At 37.6% G+C, this 25702-nt stretch overlaps 2 protein-coding genes across 2 annotated transcripts in view; one reads left to right on the top strand and one right to left on the bottom strand.

The window, feature by feature from the left end:
- Positions 1–25702, top strand: part of LOC124607430 (protein kinase C-binding protein NELL1-like) — a 935048-nt gene that overhangs the window by 546649 nt on the left and 362697 nt on the right. The gene's annotated exons all lie outside the window — the stretch shown is intronic.
- On the bottom strand, positions 3894–8181 carry LOC124607429. The gene has a single exon (XM_047139755.1). It carries the CDS (start codon positions 8033–8035, stop codon positions 4439–4441), a length of 3597 nt encoding a protein of 1198 aa, XP_046995711.1. The 5' UTR covers positions 8036–8181; the 3' UTR covers positions 3894–4438.

Raw genomic sequence — 25702 nt, 5'->3', positions numbered from 1 at the left:
ATCCAGGTGAACAGTTAAACAAAATAAATAAAAATAAAAATCACTGAATGAACATTGGCTGAAGAATGCAAAACAAAAGCCAACAGGTAATACCCTCAAAATAAAAATAACTGCAGATGTTTTATTTTGATTGACAGCTAGTGTTTGCAGAAAGACTCAGAATGCTAAACAGCTGCTAGATGGCAGTGTGAAACAAACTTCCTTCAATCCCAGAACACACATTACATATAATCAATGCAGAAACCCTGACAGCAAAACTGTATCCCTTCAGGATTAATAGAGCCAATACAGAGAGTAGGGACCATCAGTTCAAAAATGGCAGATCCCATAAGACAAAAGGTAACATCTGAAATAAGAGGCATAAAAATTTAAATAGCAATTGCTAGAAAGGAACCATTATTACTAGATGTATGTATGTATGTATGTATGTGTGTGTGTGTGTGTGTGTGTGTGTGTGTGTGTGTAAGGACAAGAGAGATTTGTTGGCAGCCAAAGAGCTAATTTATCACGTTTACCTGACTATAAGTTGAAGCTTTCTTTCTTTTCCTTTTTTTTTTTCTTTTTCAAAAATTTGTCATTCGAAAAATACAGGATTGACTGCTCACCGATAATGTGTTGGTAGCTGACAGCATGTGCAGATTTAATTTGATGATTTCAGAAGAGTGGAGGGTGGAAACAGACCAACCTGACTAATCCTAAGACGACTCTGAGGAGGCAGCAAATTTCATGATGTTGAGAACCATGGGAATCCACAGTTTGCTCTTTAGGAACATTTAACACCACTCTAGTTCGCGTGAATCAGAACATACTTGGAAGTAAACTGATTTTATAAATACTCAACAATATTAAACATTTCTACAGTAGACAAATTAACTCTAATATAAATATGTCCGCAAATAACACTACTTACGACACAACAAATGCAACATGAGGTTCAAAAAAAGTATGAAATTTGGTGTTGCTTCACAGAACTGTTAATTCTCAAGAGCGGCAACAAATGATGAAGTGCATTGTGAGCCCAAAGTTGTCAGATTTCTGCTGACTCAGCATTAGGGAACTACGAGGACAATGCCATGCTTAGACTGTCCATTCTCTAAGAACAATAAGTTGTAGCAGTCAATAATGGATGCAAATCAAAGGCACAGCTCTGTTCAGAAATGTAGATGTGACAGTCAGGCCACACACAATATGTCCGCACAGACACGTATAGCATGTGGACTGGAAATTGAGACAAATATGGTGCACAAAACTTGTCAGAGTTCGTTCAATCTAGTGTTCCCATCATTGAATGCTCACTGAATTCTAAAATAGTTTAAATGCATCAGTGGTCTACTGAGTTCACTGCTGAATACATTGTTGTTACAATCATGTTGTAGAAAGTTAAGAGATCAGGATAAGAAGGCAGCTACTTTTAGAACTGTAAGTCCACATTTGTAACAGGCTGCTTGTAGATTTCAATCAGGCAACTGAAAATCACGAGATAGAAATGCTGTAAAAGGTACCTCACTGGCCACTCCCATAATTTATTAGGAAATATAGATTTCAAAACACATCTGCAAATGTGATAAAATTATTCATCACCTAACACAATTGATATCCCAGTATTACATAATGGAGGTATTTCATCTCATGATATTCTTCTTGAAAACAGTGTACATAGTTTTTAATGTGTTAGGTATCATTTCAATCAATGCTTGCTTGGGCATTGCAGTTGAAAATGGTACCAAATCTTTGTACCATCTTCCTGCCTGCTGCCAGGAATCATAATGACACTGTGGCTGATGTGAAATCTGTCTCTTTGTTCGTTTAGCTGTGCTGCATGAGGAGTTACAAGAGTCAATTGATATTGGTACATCTATGACCATCTGAAAATAATTACACCAGTCATTGGGTTTGCACTGTAACTCAAGAACAAAATTAATTTAGGAAACTTGCAGTCTCTTCAGGAGCCACTGTTTTCATCACTTAGATTGTTCTTTCCACAAGACACTTTGTAACCTTTTTAAAATATTACTTGGAAACACAGACCACAGAAACATTTCCTGTATTATGAGTTAAAGCACTGAACTGACATGCACTTTGTGAGGTGGTAACCTCTTGCTACTGAAATTCCTTTCTTAGACTGACAGATGGCACATCAGCAGTAGACAAACTGTGTTGTGTGCACACACAAGATTTGAAGCAATTTATTGGTTCTTACAGACAATACAACATTAATTTTAAGTTAATAATAATTCACGAAGCAAAGGCCACAAACAAGTGTGCAAATGGCTCTGAGCACTATGGGACTGAACATCTATGGTCATCAGTCCACTAGAACTTAGAACTACTTAAACCGAACTAACCTAAGGACATCACACAACACCCAGTCATCACGAGACAGAGAAAATCCCTGACCCCGCCGGGAATCAAACCCGGGAACCCGGGCGCGGGAAGCGAGAACACTAAACAAGTGTGCAGTACAAAGAAAATTTGGTGTCACAGAAGCAAATATTTGCAGGAGACATCAGATAAAGGATAAATCAAATGACACCAGTGGACAGAAACAGTGACTATTTCAATAACGCAAGCAACATAAAGTTCAGCACACACACACACACACACACACACACACACACTCTGTAGGATTCCCAATTACTTGAGAAAGTACATAAATGGAGGCACTGGAAATAAATCTACATTTTCCATCTGCATTTATCCATTCATTCAAAGCAAGGCTGACGTGTGTGGATGATGATGAAAATGGAGCATATAATGTAGGAGTAATGTTGGGACTAGACTCTTTCAGAGCACACCTCACACAGGGGAGGTAACAGCTTGATGTCAAAGAACATCTTTTAATAATTCCTGATGGCATAACATCACATAATGGATGGTTTCGTGATTAAACCCTTCAAGGCTTACCTCCAACTGTTTTGCAGCGAGTGGCTTCAAGGACATGAAGAAAGATGGGGGAGGGGGGTTCAGTTTATACAACCCATTCATTCTGGAGCAGGGAATTCTTAATGCCTGTAGCCAAACCTCAAATGAATCTTTAATGAAAGGACGGTGCATATTCAATCTCATGGATGGCTCAGGTGATGACATCATAATGGAAGTGTGCCAGGAAAGAAGAAATAGGTGTACGCTTACAAAAGAAAACCTGGAAATAAAACAGTGATATCATTGGCAACTTTTAGGCAGATCTTAAGATACTTTGTATCAGCGAAATAGTTTGTAGTTTTTGTTACTCATAAAACATCAAAAATAAAAATTTCTGAAGGAGCTACTTAAAAAAAAGGGGGGGGGGCATCATATCCACACTCGTCTTATAGCCTTGTAGGCTGTAACCCAAGACAAAAATACAGAAAGTAAGAAAGAACTAAAAACATTTTGTTCACACAAAACTATTATCCAGTACATTTACAACCTGTATTTGATCAATATTTCCTTCTTATGTAAATTGTATGCTGTTAGGAATTTTCATTCAATGTAAGTACATATTTGTATTTCTGATATTATCTGCTTTTCCATTACTTCCACCAACTCTTATGTTTTCATATACATATTAAATTAGTGATCTTCTGTAGTCTTATTCCATATTATTTTTCCAAGCTTTGTTCTACTTATATCTTGTTTCTACATCTGTCAGTCACATCCGTTGTCTTACATTATTTTCCTGCGTGTGAACTAACCTAATATGACAGCTGCAAAGCACCCACTGAAGTATACATATAACAAAATTTGACAGTCCATTTCTTGTTCCTTAACAAAGAGAGAAGTATATGGGTGTGGGGAACCATGCAGTTGCATCTCACAAACTAGTCTGCTTGCAATTTTCCATGTTTATGTTGACACAAATGAAAATTAAATAACCTGTTCTATTTCCAAACCAATGGCAATCATTCACTAAGACTATTAATAAAAATTTAATTAAATATTTCTTTATTTAATGGGGCTCTAAACATTCAGCTTACACTTTTGAGTCATTAAATACAAAAAACAAGGTACACTGATCATATATCATCATCACAGGAGAAAATGACAAAGATCTGAACTTGAAGAACCTATTGTTTAATGGCAAACATTGCACTATGGCAATGAAAAGCTTACATTATCACACTGCTGTAATTAGGACCAAAAAACAATGTAAGAACAAAGTTCCACAGAGATTTATTTCAAGCACATAGGCTAGATATGTAATGTGTTTTGATTTAAATTTCCAATGAAAACTGAAATAAAAGTTTTCAACTACACAGAAAATCAGTGATGTGACTGAGGTGTTGCTTATGGCTATGTACACAGTCAAACAACAACAACTGTCTAACATAAAACAAATGTAAGACAACATATACAAACTATTGTCCGATATCATATACCATCTTGAACTAGCAGTCCAACAGCTGGTGTAACTGCAACTTTCAATTTCCTTACATTTTTACGATTATTATTACTGCTGTCAACCGGGTACAGCAAATGCTGTGGCTGGTGTCAGCTGAATGCTGGTGATACTAACATATCCAGTGTCAGCCAACATCAATGCAATGTCGTGGTCATTAACATCAAACAACTGGAGTTCCAATTTTTTCAAGACATCATCTTTTGAAATAATTTTTGCCCTCAGTGGTTGAGTACAATCTGTAAGACACCTAAAAACTGAAATAACTGTTTCAAGACTATCATCATCTACACTTGCGTTCATTTCTGTAAATGCCAATGAAGATTCTATTGCCTGAAATGGTAAGTGAAGATACTGAGGCTCAATATCACGCACATATATTTCACTCACCCATTCTGTATTCCCGTAGTCCACAAAAAAGACTTGTACCAAGTTGTTGTCATTATCTGTATCAATTACTCTTGCCCGATACCAAATCCCATCTTGATGATAATGGGCAAGAACCAGCTGCCCAACAGCTGGTGTAACTTTCAGCTTCCGTAGATTTTTAAGATTGTCTTTGTCATTTATGTATCTGTTCAATGTCAGAAGTGTCTCCTCACCTGAATTGTCATCAACATTGAGAATAATATAAAACAAATTTATCCTAATAACACAAGTAACTTGAAGGTAGATAGTTTCTCCCACTTCAGGTAGCACTACCTGTGAAAATGCTTCTTGAAATACTTCTTCTTTATCTGATATCCAGCCACCTGGGTGACTCAGCACATGTTCTTTCCGGCAGTTGCTACCTTTGTAGCACCTGCCATGCCGTGCATAAAATTTACAAAAGCGCTGCTCGTCATTTGCTGAATAACCTGCCACAGCTTCACATGCATCTTCATCATCATATACAAGTACTTTACTTCTTTCGAAGTCTTCTTGCATTGGGTTCCACATATCTAAAGTGTCTTTATTAAGAAGACATTTTGCCTCCCCAAGAGCTATTAATTTCTTATTAACTGACACACCCGGTGATGATGGATCAACTAACAACACTCCAAGGGACCCATAGGAAGTGAACTCTTTTACCTGCATATTGAAAACATGGTCTAAATTTAAAACATTTCTAAACTCAGACAGTGAACTTGGTGACCATTCATAACTCACATATGTGTACATAGCACATTCAATAGGGGCAACACCATACAAGTGACATTTCTGTGACAAAACAGGAATTTTTGCAAACTGTCTGGCCAGAGGCTGCACAAAATCAAGTTCAACGACCATTTTATCACCAATGTCAACAAAAGACACACACACAGTTGTTTCAGTTGCAGGCATCCAGTCAATGATTTCCGCCCTGTACCACTGTGTATCTTGGGGATACAGAGCAACACAATATGATTTAATAATATTTTGTGCGCTCTCTTTTGTAGTGAATTTAATTTTGTTTTCTGAATAAAAAATTGCCATTTTTTCATGTAAATCTGTAAATTCATCATTCTCATTCAAGAAAATCTGCATGTAAAAGAGACTTGGTGAATCAACAAATGTAGGAATACCAAGAACTGTTTTGTTAAGAAGATAACTATAATTTCTTTTCTCCAAAATAAAGTCTTTACTACAATAAATGGTTCCCGTTACACTTGTTCTGTCTTCACCACTTTCAGCAGACAGCAGTTCTGCAGCTCCGAAACTGGATGCCTGCGCAATATTCTCACCAGTATGAGAATCAATAGTGTCTTCTACATCTACAATCACATCTGAAGATGATGTTTCACAGAGTGATATTATTTCTGCGATATCCGAATCACTTAATTTCTGAGAATTTAAATTTTTACCAATTTCATAATATGGTGGTATTTCAATGCTCGGTATACAGTGGAAACTGAGGCTATTTAGTTCTTGATTTATGCCACCTATACCGTTTTCACATAGCTCCTGAGAATTTTCAACATCAACTCTACTATCTGCCCTAAGCTCGCATGTGTGAAAAACAATTTTTTCACAGATTTCAACTGCATCATGTGTTACTTTTTCAGAATTTAAATTTGTATCAGTTTCATGCAACAGGAGTGTTTGACTGCTTGGTTCACAGTGGGACCTAGGAGAGTTTGGGTCTTCATATGTACCATCTATACAGCTTTCATATATCTGCTGGGCATTTCCAACACCAGCCATACAACCTGTGCTAAGCTCAGATGCTTGAGAAGTAATTTTTTCACTGATTTCATCTGGATCATTTGCTACTTCCTCGGGAACATTAAGCACCACATTTTTGGCATGACAGTCGTGAGATACGGATGTAACAGCAGTCGAATTCTGCAACACAGAGACCTCACTCTCCTGTGAACATTCTTCAACAACAGGTTTGCGTGTGATAGCTGGAATTATTGTACTATTAATAAGCTGTGAGACATTGTAGATTTTATCTGTTTCCATATCTATGCTGTCTGCATCAATAATGTAACGGGGCAATGCAGAGTCACCTACTGTCTTGATAAATTTAACTGAAAGTGTTGTCTGCAGCAGCAATTCTTCGAATTTACGATCCATCTGACACTGTCGCAGATTTTCTTTACACCACATACTTGAATCACCCGCAATGCCTTCCAGCTGACAATTTACAGCTTGAGCTTGTATACACATTAACTCTTCAGTAATTTTCCAAACACTCTGCAGTTTAAAAGATTTCATTCTTCCACTATCCACATCAAGAAGCATAACACAAGTAGTATCCAAAAGTTCTGTGCCTCTCACAGTTAACACTTTGCCTCTGAGGAATCTCTCACCATCTGCTACAAGTACATAATCGCCTACATCTGGCAAAACGGACAAAGCCTCCAATCTGTTGGTGTAATACATGCTACTGACACTTTTCTGGATAAATTTAATGTCCGAACATGGGTAATAACACAACCAGAAATTCCATGGGTTGTCCCCGTGTGAATATACCATTTCCAGTACCTCATTTGGCTTTATATCATACTGGCTTATACGCTTCTTTGCAGATGTGAATCCACTGCTTTCACTTCTCAAGTCCTCACTTATTTTACACACAGGAGGAGTTTCTACACTGGAAACATGAGCAACACTCTCAGTAATTTTTTCCGTGTCGCTAAAATTAACTGCATACGGCGAAGAGTTTTCCACCCTTTCTACACTTTCGGCTGTTGTGCACACTTCTACGGATGAATCACATACCTCTTGACCCAGAGCACTAACTTTTGTAACCGACACATCTTCTGAGTTAGATAGCTCCGTACTGCGATCTTCTTCCGTAGGATTACTTAACTTTTCCGGTACTCCAACTTTAACTTGTGACAAATCTTCTGAAACCGATACTGTTGTACAGCGTTCTTCCACAGGTAATCCTTCAGTTTTAGTTGAACAATGTAAATTACACACTTCACTATCTAAAAACTTTTCACATGACAACAAGCTGAATTCACACTGCACTTGCAAAAATATGTTTAATATTTTGTCCACATGACTTGACACTTTTGGATACGTTTGAAAGAACGACACTGAATCTTTTTCACGCAACACTGTATCTACAACAAAATTTAGTTTCTCCAGATATTGAGATATTAGAACACTAATATCAGTCCACGTTTCGTGAAGTTCCGTTTTCTTATTAATTAAACGTTTCTTTTGCTGCATTACTTGACTCATGACTGAAACCGATACCTACACTGCTTCACATTCGCGCACAACACACAAACATAGCCAACGCATTTGTAAGCGGGAGCGCACTCCCAAGATAGCCATAGATGTCGCTTGCGCACCGATCAATAGCGAAGCTACCACTGCCGCAGCGTCACGCAGCCGGGCCTCCACAAGCACAAACTACTTACACGAGCATTCCCCCACCACCACTCGCGTAAGGCAAGACCACACGCTAAGCTGTGTCTGCGCAGACATCTGCGCAATTCTTGTGATGTCAACGTAGCTGCAAATGTGGTATGTTCACACAAGTTCCAAGTTATTGCTCGCCCACAATCTATCTAGTACTAAAGACTATGCTGTCGTAACCTCAAAGATCATTTCACTTATTTTGAATCGGAGGAACATATATTATGGTCTGTGTTTGCAACCTGTGTTGTAATAAAAAAAATAAAAAAAAGTAAAATACAATAAACAAGAAGGCCAATTAAAACGGTCTAGACAATGACTGCTTAAGCGAAGCCAACTTTAGCAAACAAATTTATTTCACTGATTAATTGATTGATTGATTGTTTTATTGTTCCATTTCATCATTTTTGTACGTAGGCACAAATTGATATAGTCAGTTATTATGATATAAGACAATATGAATTAATATGACGATTATAAATTGTATGTCTACTACAATATAAATTACTTTAAATACATAAAAATAATGAGCAAATACATACATATGGATAACTATACTTATACTCTTCTTACAAATAGTTATTCTAGTTGAAACTATAAGGATTTTTACCTTTCTTACAGCATTGTGTTGTTTTTTGTACAAAAGAAACAAATTTTCATTATATCTTGATACTCTTATTACAAATTAACAACAATTACTATTATAATTAAAAGAAGCAAAGCATTTGCAAATTCTGCTTTGTATATAAAAGATGCAATTATAAAGAATAAAAGAGATTTATAATTCGATTGATGTACACTAATTTTAATTATGTTAGTGACTCAAGTATTCTGGAGGAAATCAACCACACTAGAAAAGCAGCTAGCTTCACTTTAATGTGTTGTGGTAACTTGTTGTAAAGTTTTTTCCCTGCTACAAGAGGCCTGTCTTACTGAAATTTCGTTTTAGCATATTCACTGTGCAGCTCCATTTTCTGTTGTGTAATGTACTTATGAACTGCTTTGTTTTCACACCCTAGTTTGTCTTCAGTGTCCGTCATTTTCTTTGTGAAACGTATATAATCACCAGAACACATAAACAAAAAAATGGTAGAATTGGCAAGTGCTTCAATAGTGGCTTCAATGAGCTTCCAGTAGTTACATGTCTTATGATCATTACAATTCTTTTCTGGACAATAATGCAACTTCTGCTTCTAGGTGAGTAGCCCCAAAAGAATTATACTTCATCTCAACAGTGATTCCATCTGAAAGTAATTTCTATTTTTCATCATTTGTTGTGTCATGCAATCACGTCAGAATTTCCGTGCAATAGCAGGTGGTATTTAATTTCTTATTGATAAAGGTTACATAATTATTGCACTTTAGGTTTCTTGGATCCATATTCCAAGAAATTAAATGGTGTTTATAGTTTCTAATTGTTTATCCAATAGCATTACAGTAGTAAATGTTGTATCCTTACTGCAGTATGTAAACGCATAATTACTGTATTTTCTGCATGAATGATGAGACTCATTCTGGAGAACCTTTCGTAGGATGGAGTTGCTGACTTATAAGCAGCAAGAACAGGATTGGACCAAGAATAGAACCTTGTGGCACACTATATTTAACGTTACATTTGTAAAATTTAAAGGTTTTTTAATTGGGTTAGCAAACAATTATAAAACTTTAAAGTAATTTATGGGCACAGAGTAAAAATTTCGTTTAATATCTCTGTGCACCAGTGGCAAGTGATGTGGTCTTGTTGTATTAATTTTGCGAGAAAAGCTTCTGTACTGTATACATTTCTTAATATTTAATACACAATGATAATGAACTTGACCATATACATTACAACAAATGTCTACTACAATGGGGTCACACGTAAGTGTTACAAAAACGGCAATTACATGCATTCTTTCTGTTAGACGAACGTTCCTAATCATAACTGATACCATATTTTGCCTTTAATAGCAGGCTAATTTGTTTAGTGTACAGGATCAAAGTCAAGGAAATGTACACGAATCTTATAGCTACAAATATACAATTATATTTCACATGCACAAACACTTTATCTACATTGTCTTTCGACAGTGTTCATATCATACTTTACATTTAAATACTGTAACCCCCAGATGGTCAGAAGCAGAGCATTTACTAGTAAAACAAATAGTGTGTAAAATTTAGGTTAGGCTCTATCTTTCTATGTTTTCCTACACAGTTTACTGCAGAAAACCTTCGAAAAATGATAAAGGTTTCAGAGACAAACGTTCTACAAAAAGGTTATGTCAGTTTTGGTTGTATGCACAATTCATTTCACATTCAAAACAAAAACCGCCTTGCACTGACCAAGAGCACACCAGCCCACACAGCAGGTATGTTACTATCCAAGGAACACAAGCAGTCGAATACGCTACAAAGTTTTTGGTTGCTAGTAGGTTTATTAAAATTATAGCCAATTTACTAACTTGTCTTTCTCATGAGTCAGGTTACTCTGCTTGCATGTGGGGCCAAATTTGGTTAAGTTACATAGTGGATCCCTTGCGTTTTTCGTAGTTTATTTATGACGTGTGTACATAATATGCATCAAAACACTTGGAAACTTGCCTGTTATCTAACATACATTTTGTGAATTTATCTTACAATTTTAATGACGTAAAATGCGTTAAATAAGAGAAAATGTGGCTAAATAAGAGACAAAAATAAACATTAGGCTATGCTAAAGGTCAGTCTATAGCCAGAACAGAGACTGGAAGTGGGGGGGAGGGTGGGGGGGGGGGGGGGGCAGTGCCCAGTTCACACTTTACCAGCACGACTAAACATCTGCATTTCGAGCTCAAAGATACAGTATCACATTAATTTGCACTTTGCACATTTTACTTTATTTGTGCAATTATCTGAAGTTATAACATAAAATATCTAACTGCCTTTTCCGGATCCAAACTTTGGAAAAGGGTTATCCACTTATAAGTACATACCGAAATTGCTTCACTTAGTAATTTATATCTCATACTTTGTATTCAGAGGGGTCCTATTATAATTTCAATTTGTAATTTAAAAGGAATAACTGTGTGTTAACAGGAACCTTTCTGCCTGCATTCCATACTTTCTAATGTGAAAGCATAACATACTTCATTTAAAGCTTCCAAAATGTAACAAAAACAACTATTGGAGCAATGGCGATTGCAAGTTACAAACTGTGAATAATAATTTTAAAAAAATATGATCACCAGACCTTCCATCTAGCAAGTAAGTTTTCAGTCACAGAAGAAACTTACGATCTTGTTCTCCTGACGTTTAGTAAATGTTATAAAGGATGATGCAAGCCTTTTTTAGACTTCTCAACCGTAACAAAATTATCCGAACATCACATGGCTTAATGGATTTGCCATGGAGAACTTGGATGAAACAAGCTTCATTACACAAGTAAACGAATATATCACTGTACCACAGTACACAAAACACAGAACAGTTACAGAACATATGTAAAAATATTTCAACAAATACTTTATCTTTTTTCGAGATATGTGCATGCATTTATACTCTGAGCATACGGCAACCACAATTCTGAACAGAAACTCAGCAGCTGTGTCGCTTACAAAACCATATGCAAACTCTTTACATTTCAAAACAGCTGAAGAATGACTCTCTCAAACATAACACTTAACAGAACGGTGTGACACTGCAGGGAATACTGAATGACATGCAAACGCCTTTTTATGAATTCTCTATCTCTTGAGTGTTAATGTAACCTGACTAGATGATGACATGTCGGTCTGAGTGAACTAGTCATCAAGGTTCCAATAGTATTATTTCTGATTTATTTGTCATATCTGCTATTCCCATAAAGAATCATACCATACTAAGTTAAGGTCAATTCACACTGGCCATCATTATATAGTGGCACCACCATGTCATGGCACCATCATGTCAGGGTGTATTCATATTGGCCGTCACATCAAGTCAGTTTAGGTCATGTGATCTCGACTCACATGGCTGTCATCAACCATTTTCTTATATGAAATGCAATCTTCGCAAAGTGATTTCAGTTGTTTTTATGTGGGAAGTGCCCTCACACAACTGGTAGCTTATATATGTGTAGGCTGGGATTCACATTTGTACCAAAATGGCATTATTTTATCGGACGCATATCGTTTGCAGATTGTAGAGATATCTTGTATACTAGAGGAAGAAGATAGGAGTGCAAAACTGTGCAAAAGAAGTGCTGGTCCTGAAAATGATGTCGTTATGTCGTGCAGAAAAGTAATTTCATGTATACTACAAAGAAGTTGGAGGAAGAGGAATCTACATTTTGTAAATATTTGAGAATAGTGAAGCACCAATTTTTTCATTTGTTACATCAGATTTCATCCAAAATTACTAAAAGGAACACTATGTTATAAGCTGCCATCACACTGCCATGAAAAATAGGTTTGTTTAAGATTAAGTTTAGTTGCCAGTCCAGAGCAAATTTTTGCACAATAGGCACATCTCTCTCTATACATTTCCCTTCAAGATTGATAGGTTTTCCTTACAATTTCTATGCGGTTTTTAATAGTTCAAGTGCATCATTTGTACTGGAGTGAGCTAGTGAAATCACATAAATATTGAGCACTGGTGCTTACAAAACTGTTTCACACACAATCCACGGAGCTACTTAACACTATGTCAGCTTGCCACAAATACATATTGAAACAAAATAATGTAATATAGTACTTGATGTATATGTCACAATCAAATTGCAAATACTTGACAACATAAAAATAACTTCCACTTATTAATCAATTTGATTCTACCAAAATTTCTTTTTTCACTTCATGTGGCAGCTATTTGCAGTACATTTCATTGTATAATATTAAATAATGTTGCTTCTGTCCTAATGGAGTCTGAGTACCTCCCATCACCCATTTTTACAATTCGGACTGCTGCCTCACTGCTTCAGTTGATCTTTCATCATTCACTATAAAATTATAAATTAAAAAAAAAAAATAACAAAATGAAACAATTTACAACAAATAACAGAAATGACGAATGACAAAGACTGATATCAACCATGAAAAGTGTGACAAAACGAAATATGGAGGATGAGCAAATTGGTGTATATTGGGAGGAAATGAGATTGGGGATCAAATGATCAAAATTGTGATGTCATCACTTTCGGCCTGTGTCCTTCCAAACTGGTGCAACACATACAATGACAGACTGACAGTAAAGCTCTGCCAGTGTGAAATTATGGAAACATGTCTTTGTTCATATTATTTTTAATGCAACACTTTCCACTTTTAAGAGCAGTTACAAAGCAACGTAAACGAAATGTGTCTCATAACTAATGCAAACAGCACAATTTGAGGTCACTAGTAATACAACCCACCCAATAATGTTTCATGTCAAAGACATTGATTTACAAGGAATGATTTTAATAAACAAATGAATGGCATTGTAGTGTAATACAAACAATTTATTACTTTTTTTCTTTACAAAACAGGTAACTAAAGAATATAAACAAAAACATATTAGACAAAGGCATTCTTGTAAGAAAATTTTGGCCTGTTATGTAGAAATTCATATTTTCGATACATTCTCTTAGCTGAAAAGTGCATTTGTGAAATGTGAACTTTATGTCACCTCTTGCTCAAAATTTGGTTTGTACCACCTCATTTAGCTGCAGGAATAGTTTTTGACCTTTGTGCCTATGCAGTCAGTTGATATTACCTGCAATGTGCATAATTCTTTCCTTAATAACACTTGCTGAATGAGCAGGACAAGAATGTCCCAGTAAAATATTGGGCAAACACCTACAAACCAAAATTTTTAAAACACTCCACTGATTCTCTCTTTGCAAAATCTGACCCTGAAATGACTGAATAACATGTTAATCACAGAATATACATAGCACAATGTTCCACATCATTATTTGGATAACAGAGACTACCTCCATATGCTGAAGCAACTACACTCCTGGAAACGGAAAAAAGAACACATTGACACCAGTTTGTCAGACCCACCATACTTGCTCCGGACACTGCGAGAGGGCTGTACAAGCAATGATCACACGCACGGCACAGCGGACACACCAGGAACCGCGGTGTTGGCCGTCGAATGGCGCTAGCTGCGCAGCATTTGTGCACCGCCGCCGTCAGTGCCAGCCAGTTTGCCGTGGCATACGGAGCTCCATCGCAGTCTTTAACACTGGTAGCATGCCGCGACAGCGTGGACGTGAACCGTATGTGCAGTTGACGGACTTTGAGCGAGGGCGTATAGTGGGCATGCGGGAGGCCGGGTGGACGTACCGCCGAATTGCTCAACACGTGGGGCGTGAGGTCTCCACAGTACATCGATGTTGTCGCCAGTGGTCGGCGGAAGGTGCACGTGCCCGTCGACCTGGGACCGGACCGCAGCGACGCACGGATGCACGCTAAGACCGTAGGATCCTACGCAGTGCCGTAGGGGACCGCACCGCCACTTCCCAGCAAATTAGGGACACTGTTGCTCCTGGGGTATCGGCGAGGACCATTCGCAACCGTCTCCATGAAGCTGGGCTACGGTCCCGCACACCGTTAGGCCGTCTTCCACTCACGCCCCAACATCGTGCAGCCCGCCTCCAGTGGTGTCGCGACAGGCGTGAATGGAGGGACGAATGGAGACGTGTCGTCTTCAGCGATGAGAGTCGCTTCTGCCTTCGTGCCAATTATGGTCGTATGCGTGTTTGGCGCCGTGCAGGTGAGCGCCACAATCAGGACTGCATACGACCGAGGCACACAGGGCCAACACCCGGCATCATGGTGTGGGGAGCGATCTCCTACACTGGCCGTACACCACTGGTGATCGTCGAGGGGACACTGAATAGTGCACGGTACATCCAAACCGTCATCGAACCCATCGTTCTACCATTCCTAGACCGGCAAGGGAACTTGCTGTTCCAACAGGACAATGCATGTCCGCATGTATCCCGTGCCACCCAACGTGCTCTAGAAGGTGTAAGTCAACTACCCTGGCCAGCAAGATCTCCGGATGTGTCCCCCATTGAGCATGTTTGGGACTGGATGAAGCGTCGTCTCACGCGGTCTGCACGTCCAGCACGAACGCTGGTCCAACTGAGGCGCCAGGTGGAAATGGCATGGCAAGCCGTTCCACAGGACTACATCCAGCATCTCTACGATCGTCTCCATGGGAGAATAGCAGCCTGCATTGCTGCGAAAGGTGGATATACACTGTACTAGTGCCGACATTATGCATGCTCTGTTGCCTGTGTCTATGTGCCTGTGGTTCTGTCAGTGTGATCATGTGATGTATCTGACCCCAGGAATGTGTCAATAAAGTTTCCCCTTCCTGGGACAATGAATTCACGGTGTTCTTATTTCAATTTCCAGGAGTGTAAATTATAACATGAAATTTTTTTCTTGCATCACGGTATGCAGTCAGAAATTTTGTACGATAGCTACACATTAACCATTTATTCCATGCATAGGAAGAGTATCCCACTGTCTAATAATTGATAAGCTACTTTTCATTAGAAATTTCTTTCACGTAATTTCTATCTACTACATAGGAATAACGGTATATTCTTCACAGGTAGAAAAATTGCAGTATCACCTATGTCCATCAAGCCACGATTTCTAATTTTCTTTTCTACCTCAAAAAAATGGGTAGTTGAAATATTCTAATTTGAACCAGCCAGCTGTCGATACAGCCAAAAGCGAACCTCAAAACTGTGTGTTTGGACTTCCCTGGAAGGGAGAAACTGTGTCCACACACGATAATATAGCGCTTGGACAACTGTATGGTTACTTCTGTTGAATGCCACAAACCAAAGTGTGTCTCTTTTGTCAGTTTGTTGCTAGTATTTAGTCGTTCCACTTCTTCAGCCATTGGACAAACTCCTGAAAGAACGCTAAATGAGAAGAGTTTCTTGTGACTGCCTCTTCTAATTGTTTTCTTAGTCTCTTTTCTGACTATAAATTTTAAAAGTTAGTCACATATTATCATGTACAGATTACTGCTGTGCATGAAGCACTGCTTTAACAGTAGTTGAGGTAGTGTAGGGCTCTAGCTCTCTTAATGCTACTGGAATGCATTCATGAAATATTATTAAAACCAGAGAAACATTTTGTCTTCCTAAATGCAATGGATAAATAGCTTTTAGATAAAGAGAAGCTCCATATTTTACGAGCTGATTTTTCTCAATTGAATGCATGTATTTTAAGGCGCCAAAGAAAGCTACTGCTGTACCAATCCCTTTGGATTCTGGGAATATTAGTTCCTGATCAGAAACATTCAGCCATGAATTTCGCACACACTTTAAAATATGAACTGTATCAATCATGAAAAATAATTTCCTGCTGGGTTCTTTGGGTTTGTATACTGGGTCTTCTGCTATGGTGGGTCAGATAAACCAGAAACAGGATATTTACTTACTGCACTATCATCAACCACAATAGCAAGCGCTGTAATTCCTATGTCTTCCAATCCAATAACAAGGCTTTTACCAAAGAGCACAGCTGAATACCACCAGAATTTCCAGCTGGTAATGTATGGACAACATATTTTAAAAAAGACAATGAACTTGAAATCATAACGCATCAGCTTTTTTTGCCAGACCACTTTTCTGTGAAGCAGAATGTACAACAGTGCACAGCTTGTAACTCATCTGTGGCTTTACATAATCCTTGTCCATTAATAATAAGACCCGTTTGTATTTCTGAGCCAGATATGGATATTTTCTCTTTACATAGAGTAGAAACTGACCTCAGTGTGCCTTGTGAGGGAAGAGTAGGATTATCAGAGCTTCTGATAAATTTGTACGCATGTGGTGAAATAGGAAAAATGATAAATTTGTATGCATGTGGTGAAGTAGGAAAAAAAATTATAGTCCTCCAGGAATAACATATCACATTCACATTGTTCACGAAAATAATTTGTTTCTTTGAGGAAAGCTGAAGAACTATGTCTTTTAAGAAATATTTCTCCAAAGTGATTAATTTTCCACTGCAGCTACACAATGATCAGCTGACTGCTCCACAGTAAATGCTCCACAAAAGCACAGTGTATGTTCTGGATGATTCTTTTGCACCTCATTAATACATGAGACAGCCACTGGAAATCTAGTGCCTGATGCATATTTTACCTCCACACCATGAAAAAAACTGGTAAATTTAAATCCTTACTAATGTTGACATACCACCTTATTCTTGGCTGAAGTTCCTCTTGTGTAACTATAAACAATAGCACTTTTTACTTCTGCATGATAAACCAATCAGGATGAAATGTTTTGAAATTTAGTTTCGTTTGTAGTTGATTCATATCTCGAATGGTATATTGCCTACGACCTTCAGGCAATGTTTCCTCACAATCTTAAAGTGCGAAAGGTAGCTGTTGGTTTTTTTCATGTTCTTATATTTTCTGGATCTACCCACCTTGTTATAAGTTTTGACATATAATATGGTCACTTTGGAAACAATGGTGGTACAGCTCCTGCAAAAACCAAAATTGATAACAATTTCTTTCGAATTTTACAGAGTGTGCTTAGACAAAACACACCTATCAATAACAGTGGTCGGTTCTATAAATTTTCCAATCATTTTATATTCGAATGCTTACAAATCATAAAATTACTCACCTTTAACCAATCATGTTTTACTTTCACACATACTGGTGTCTCATTCCACGTCCTGATGCCGAAAATGCAGTCCATTGATTTAGAAGATGAAAGTGGCATAACATTGTTAATCAGTCTCTTTTAGAAATACAGATTATTAAAATCATATTAATGAACTATGGATATTGTAATGTATTTAAAAATAATTATATTACTTGCCCTGGAATTACTTGGTGGCTGAAGATCATCTCTACAGACAGCTCAAATCCACTGCTGGTTTTCTAATTCGTTACATCATACAGGACCGAGCGAGGTGGCGCAGTGGTTAGACACTGGACTCGCATTCGGGAGGACGACGGTTCAATCCCGCGTCCGACCAACCTGATTTAGGTTTTCCGTGATTTCCCTAAATCGCTCCAGGCAAATACCGGGATAGTTCCTTTCAAAGGGCACCGCCGACTTCCTTCCCCGTCCTTCCCTAATCCGATGAGACCGATGACCTCGCTGTCTGGTCTCCTTCCCCAAACCAACCAACCAACATCATACAGGCGTCTCTTTAATCAAAATGATGTGGAATGCGTTAGTTTACAGGACATGTATACATGTCGTCGGACTTCCCGCATGACAATATATGGAAGTTCAGGAGTGGCCTTGAACCGTGCTCAAAGAGCCTAATGGTAAGGCGATTACTTCTGATAAGTAGAAAATGTGGGTTCAATCCGTGGTCCAGCACTAATTTTCATAGTTCTCATTACATTATACAACCGATGACAGTCCGTATTGACAACTGTGGATACTTTTAATGTATTACATGGCAGCTGTAGTCGTCGCAGTGCCTGCTCCTTTGGCATGCGTGCATGTCCAAAGCCACTTTGCATTGTAATTCGGAATAATATAGCCTTTGAAATATCATATGTTCTCTAGGAGGTGTTGGCCAGCATAGGGGTGAAACTGATAAAGATACTTATAGTAACACAATCTCGATTCATTGTCAGACTACATCGAGGTCTGCAAGTTAATCACCTTGTTTGACCACAGATACTACTGTCTATGGTCGAAGATAAGTCCTTCTCGCTTTCTTATAGGCTGATTTTTAGTCTCCCACACTTGTTTTCGTAGTTAAGAGAAGGTGGTTACACTACATGGTGCTTCTGATTGCGTCTTCTTGTGTGTACTGTACTCTGTAAATTACATTTTAAATGCGTACATTGAATGTTGATCATATTTTGACATAGTTCTGCTCGCACCCTTAATAATAGGTAGAGTAAATGATTCCATATTTAGTCTTGTTTCTTGCGTAAGAGAGCTACATTCGTCACATGGTGTTCTGTGGACTTACGTGTTTTTGTAACTACTTACGAATCTGTGTGAACTACTTGACATAAACCCGTAATCAGTATATTACTTTTATTCTAGTTCATTTTTGTTTGTGTCCATTCTTCGTACTCTCTCACAGTTAATGAAGAACTCCATGTTAGAAGTATTGAACTTTATTACATCTTGTCATGGAATGAATATATAATTATACTTTGAATGGCGTTGCTTGTTGTCACTGAGTGCCATGCATTTCACAGTGGCTTGCACAGTGTGGATGTAGATATAGACTAGTACACTTGGTAGTTTTGGTGATGAGAGCATTCTTCCTTGCAAATGTTAAAAATACTTCAGTAGTCACCGAACGTTTTCACTCTTTATTAAGAGGTACTATAAACATTACATTTTAGCAGAGGTCAATGAAGGTTTCAGTGGCCTTCATACACACATACGTATGTACATGCATTAATACTTGTTCCATAGATCATGAATATGACATTTCTAATGCTGTGGAACATGTCACTTTAACATAAGTTTTCTTTACAGAAAATAATTATTTTTTTATAGTTACTACTTCTTATCTAAAAATTCATACATTAAACACAAGAGCTAGAAAAACAATGGAAAGATAAATAATGTAAAATACGAGCAATATACTGCCAATGCATTTAAATCGAACAGTTCACACATATTCACAAGCAGAACAAATGAACAAATATGGAACCGTTTACCCCACCAAATGCTGAGAGCAACAATTATACAGAATATGAGCAACATATTTACAATGCAATTTAAACAGTCCAGTATATACAAGGAGGTTATAAGCAGCAATGTAACTTCCATTTGATAACAGCCACACGTTCGAAATTGCAGTATTGGGTTTTATTTGTAAAACCACCATGAAGTACAAATGAAAAGTGTCGTGTAGTAATCATTCCACAAAGTGAAAATACAGATAACCCCATCATAGTTTCCCAAACTCGAAGTTCAGTACCAGCCCACTTAGTGGGCTATCATCATTCCCTGTATCCGTATCGTAAGCCAGGTTCATACATGCAACCAAAGTGTTGCCACAGCTACCTTGCATACTGCAGTGCAAAGCAGCTGCATTTGTGAACTCCCAGTTTTTAGTAGCACAAAGAGACTCAACTTTTGTCCTGCCACAACGATTTTAGTTGGTTGTACTTTATTGTGCCACACCCTTCCACCACTGCTCCCTTGTGGCAGTATTTCGAAACATGAGCATTCTGTGACAGTTATTGTGGAGTAATTGCTACAGTATTCCATTCAATTTCAGTGTGTTTTCATTTTAAAGTGAAAACATTGATCAGCAGGTACACTTTTACAGCTTCTGGATCTATAAGAATAGCAACCTATATCTTATTGTCTGCAGCTGTGAGTGTGTGGGAAGGTGGGTGGGTGGATCGATGGGTGGGGGTGAGGCAATATTTCTCAACCAATGATTTATCCCACAATCACAAAAGTTTTTGGATGAATAAGTAAACAAACTTAATATATGTAACCACAAAAATGAGTCGTCTAAATTTCGTGATATGTGAGACCAAGCATTGTATAAATTGCGAATTATATGCCGGAAATAGCTCCACAGTGTGATGTGGAGCTGTTAAGCTGAAATTAGTTATTTGAAATTCCTGTATCGATGAATACAAAAAGGTTCTAAGATCTTTGAAGAGTACCTTGCATGCAGGTGATATTTACATGCCAGCTGTTGGTTAGTTTGCGATTGCAGACAGTATTTTCGTCTGTGAGTGTTATTTCTCTTATAAATATATTTGAGGCCCCTGATTTATCTGTGTGTGAAATCCATATTTGGATCCAACATTTGGGTTTCTTCTTCCTTGTATTTAACTCTTGTCACAGCTCTTAAGGCCATAACCTGCACTATAACATTCATGCCCACGAATATGATTTCAATTGGCGCCATATTGAAAGCTTCCTGTTGCGTCCTGTGTGAATGGTAGGTCACAATTCCACTACAGATGTCATCAGATGCGTGTGTGAACCTGGTTTAACATGAGCACGGAACAGATAGATACAGAAATGAAAGCAGAGGGCAGCGCCTTTGACTTCTGTGCAGCAAAGCGTTGCATGAAACTGAGTAGACACGGAATGATAGCCGCTTACTACTACGGCTGGAAATGAACGTTTTTACAACACACAACTAACTTAACCGACTAAATGAAAACTTTTATGAAAGAAAACGCTAATGAAATAAGGTGTGATCAACTTTTAGTTTAAAAATTATCGTGTGAGCTTTTAAATTAATTACTGTTAACATAAGCAAGATGCGAGTTGCCACAGCTTTTAGCTTCAGGTGACAATGAAGCTACTTTGCTTTGTCAATATCGGCTTTTTCTTTGCAGATATTTTATTTTATTCCTTAATTTTTCTTTTGTGGGCCTGTGAACTGATAAATAAACTTCGCTTCCAACAGAAACAGCTGTCACTGAACACTCTCTATGAGTTTCAATGTTTGCACTAGTGCTGGAGTTTTCATTCCTATTTTCATCCTGAAAGTAATGCATAGGTATTACTTTAAACAAAGTCAATAGGCCAATTAGAATTTAATTTAATCAAATGTTTTAAGTTTGGCCCAGATCTATAAGTTCACTCCATGATGTTTTGGTTTATAAATGATGACTGATAGGAGTCATAAAGAAACTTTTGTCAAATTTTGTCCCAAATATGAGATGTGTTCCACTTTCCCATTATGTAGCTGTTGATGTAGAATGTCTCCTCAGATTTCATCATTTTCTTCCAGCAGTAAGTACTACAATAAATCACAATCACTGGTTTGCAACACTTGCATTTATTTCTACAAACTGTTCACGACTTACAAAAAAAAACAAAAAACAAAAAACAAAAAAAAACAAGACCTCACCTACCTGTCTTCAACGATTTCCTCAAAATTTATGGTATACAAAAGATTTTGTTTCAAATGAAAATGATAGAAGAGGGAGCTCTAGATGGCTTAGCGTTTAGAAAAAATTGCATTTTTGACACAGGTCAGGAGAGACATCAGCCATATAAGCTACTGTAGCTTGTAGGTAGTGGCTGGCACAGTTGAAGGAGTACAGAATGGTAATCCGAGAGTCGCAGGGTAGAGACGCTATGCAAAAACATTTATCTCTTTTATTTTCGGCTTTTTCGTTTCTTACATAGAAACTAGACTGAACTAATGATCAATATACTGTATTTATCATTATTTTCATAAACAGTATGAAAAGGAAATGAGAAGACAAAATGTAGGAATCTCGTCCTTACTTCATCAAAATATGAGAACCTTATAACAGCCCTATACAGAAAGTTCCTGGCTGATGTGTTGAAGGCCTACATACAGGGAAAGAAATTCCTTATGTTAACTGACTCAGGCCGAACAAATCGATAATTATATGATGATACTTTTCAAGATGAAGAGAGATTGCTGTCGTGATTTGTTAAAGTGATTCACTCAATGCACTATGCTATTGCAGACCTGCGATGCCTGTTTTTATCGCCAGTTCGAATTTTTTCAGAAACCTTCAAAACTACTTTTATGTCATCATGAGAGAAAAGAAAATGACATTGTGAGTAGGCTACATCAAAATATATTCTGCTCTTCATCACTGGCTATCTTCGCCAGTTACTTGTGGTTTGCTGCCAAATGTGTGATGAGAGAGAATCTTTTATAAATGTAAGCCAGTTTTTTTCTATAGCAACATTAAAACAAATATGTATTTGTAGGAAATGCGACGTTTATAAAGTGTGTAACGTGCTGAGAAAGTTACTCCTTTCCCTGTTTTTAGCAAGTGTAACTTTAAAATAACGAAAGCACGTAACTTTGTACACAAAGTTCTCGTGTCGGCTTACAATCGCCTCCTGAAAGATTATATGGAATCCCAAACATTTTTGCCTTTCCTTTTCACTCCTTTTATGGAAATATTAATACATACCACATATTATTCGTAACGTCTGTTTATTTTGCAGTGCAAGTAATGTAAAAATTGAAAATACAAAAAGTAAAATGGTTTACACAGACAGTATTGAACACACTCCTTTCGACTAACTGAACAGCATTTTTTCCACAGTGCTCGAGCTGCACAAAGAAATGAGTTTTTTTTTTATTATTTTTTAAATGCCTGGCCACCTGGAGCTCCCACTTCCGTCACTGTCATTTCTGACCAAGCACTGCATATGCCATAAATTTGGAAGAAGTCGGCGAGGACAAGTATGCATGGTCCACTTACGAGCCACAATCCTTAGCGACACCAGCAAGATGGCACCAAGAACTATAAGTTCTGCAACTTTTTCTTAGAAAAATAGCATGTATAATGGTATTTTGTGCAAAAGGTGCCCCTGTGTAAGTGTACAAGGCTTTGTGTGTGCAGTGAATGTGAAAAAACGAAAAACTATGAGTAGTGTAACAACAAGATCGAGAAATAAGCATCTTAAAAGTGGAGCAACTGGCGTCGGACAGCATACAGTGCAGTGTCAGAAATGTTGACTTGAAGGTGTGGTGGTAATTGTGAGAATGAATTAGCGAGAAAAGAAGACATTATAACATTTTTCGCAAAGAAAAAGCCGAATTGGTAGGAAAAGTAAAATCTTTTGGTAAGTATGTCAGTGAGCTCAAGAGAAACATTAAGGAAACGAAAGACACACGAAAATCGAATATTGTTTATGATCTTAAATGCGGCATGAGCCCAAAATCTGACCAACAAGATGCAAAAATATACAGTGAAGGTAGTTTGCATTTACTCCCAGATAATACCAGTTTATATCACAAAGATATATGCTGCTTGGAATAAAATTATTCAACAAGCTTCCAAATGATATAAAATGTATACTAAATATTAATACTTCTGAAGAATCTGTTGGAGAATACCTTCATTACAACTCCTTCTTTTCAGTAAATGAATACTTGTATTGCAATAAATTAAGGAGCTGTAACTTCTGTAATGTATAAATCACATAACTATATATAATCCTGAAAAACTACACTGTAATGACTAGAATTAAGTCCAGTATTATCTTGTACATTTATTACATGTGATCAAAGTACTAAATAAGTGAATAAATATACTATTTGCATGTGGAGCATTAAGGCAGCGCGTTCGGCGCCAGCGGACTCAAACGAAATAGTGTACTCTAACTTCTATTTTATCCATGCAGTAGTGACATGTGGCCTCCCTTCCAACTTTAAAAAGAACTACGATTTGTTATCTACATTTAGTATACAGTAAAGTGTCACCTAAAGTGAACCAAACGTAAAGTAGCCAGCGACTACATTTTTCACTGCAAACGCTTCAAATTTTATGTTGCAGGTTACTTGGAAATTATCACACTAACTACAGTATGTCCCATATCGAAAAATATGCTTCATCATCAAACTGTGATAAGGAACTGCAAAACACTAAACAAATGTATTTCATATGCCAATTATTTTCTTCGTACGCACAGTGTGTAATATACACAGTAGCAAAGAAAATGCACAGATGCGAAACAAGTTTTTAATTTTTTAAAGGAAAAAGAGAACCTCTACCGAAAAATTAACGCCAGGAGTTGACTTAACTTTGCTTCATTTACATACAGTATTTTTACAGTTTAATTAGCTTTTATTGTTTGTAGCAAGAAAATCGGAAAACTCATTTTTCTTATGTACTGCTATCAGTCGCTTTGTGGAAACTGTGCATTACTTTCCTGCGCAGTCTTTTCTCTTACTACAGCTCATTACATAATTCTAACTTTAACAGTACATCACATAAACAAAATTGCATTTATTTGTTTAGCGTATGATACCTTTGGCTTCAAACACTGCTGTTTACTCGGTTTCAATATGGCAGACTTCGCACATGTGTACTGAAATATGGCTCATGGATTTCAGCTGAGTTTCTAGTCTGTATCCTGTCTATTCTGTCATAGTCTAACATAACAGTTGTGACACTCACTGCTGTAAAAGTCATTACCGTTTGACAGCTGAAGCTACACTATCACTCCAAGCAGCAAATAAGGAGAATATCAGATGTGTCGTGAGTATAATATTTGTTTTGGATCCATTTCATACGTAAAAAAAATGGTTCAAATGGCTCTGAGCACTATGAGGCTTAACTGCTGAGGTCATCAGTCCCCTAGAACTTAGAACTACTTAAACCTAACCAACCTAAGGACATCACACACATCCATCCCGAGGCAGGATTCGAACCCGCGGCCGTAGCGGTCGCGCGGTCCAGACTGTAGCGCCTAGAACCACTCGGCCACTCCGGCCGGCTTCTTACGTCATTTACGAATGATTTGAATTATTTTTTTGCCTGCAAGAGTTTGTGTGATACCAGAAGACAGAGATGGTTCTATAAATGATACTAAAATAAGCGCAAGTAGGCATAAAAATCATGAATCCAGTGGCAAGCTACAGCACATTCATGTAGAAACACTTGCGACGTCAGATAGAACTGCAGATTACCACATTGAAATCAGAAGAATATAAACACATGTAAGAAGCACAGATATGAATCTCTACATGCAAAAGGGATCGCCGCCCCATTTGTCTTTCCAAAGGCCTACTGTGTTTAGTCGTCATCACCTGTTGCCAGAAGTACGGCCTT

This window comes from Schistocerca americana, chromosome 3 (assembly GCF_021461395.2).
Source record: "Schistocerca americana isolate TAMUIC-IGC-003095 chromosome 3, iqSchAmer2.1, whole genome shotgun sequence".
NCBI lineage: Eukaryota > Metazoa > Arthropoda > Insecta > Orthoptera > Acrididae > Schistocerca > Schistocerca americana.
Note: the sequence above shows the minus strand (reverse complement) of the source record. Positions and strands in the feature narration are given on the sequence as shown.

What these genes read in the sequence shown, in the direction of transcription:
- LOC124607429 (XM_047139755.1), bottom strand. Translation starts at nt 8,035, where the DNA reads ATGAGTCAAGTAATGCAGCAAAAGAAACGTTTAATTAATAAGAAAACG.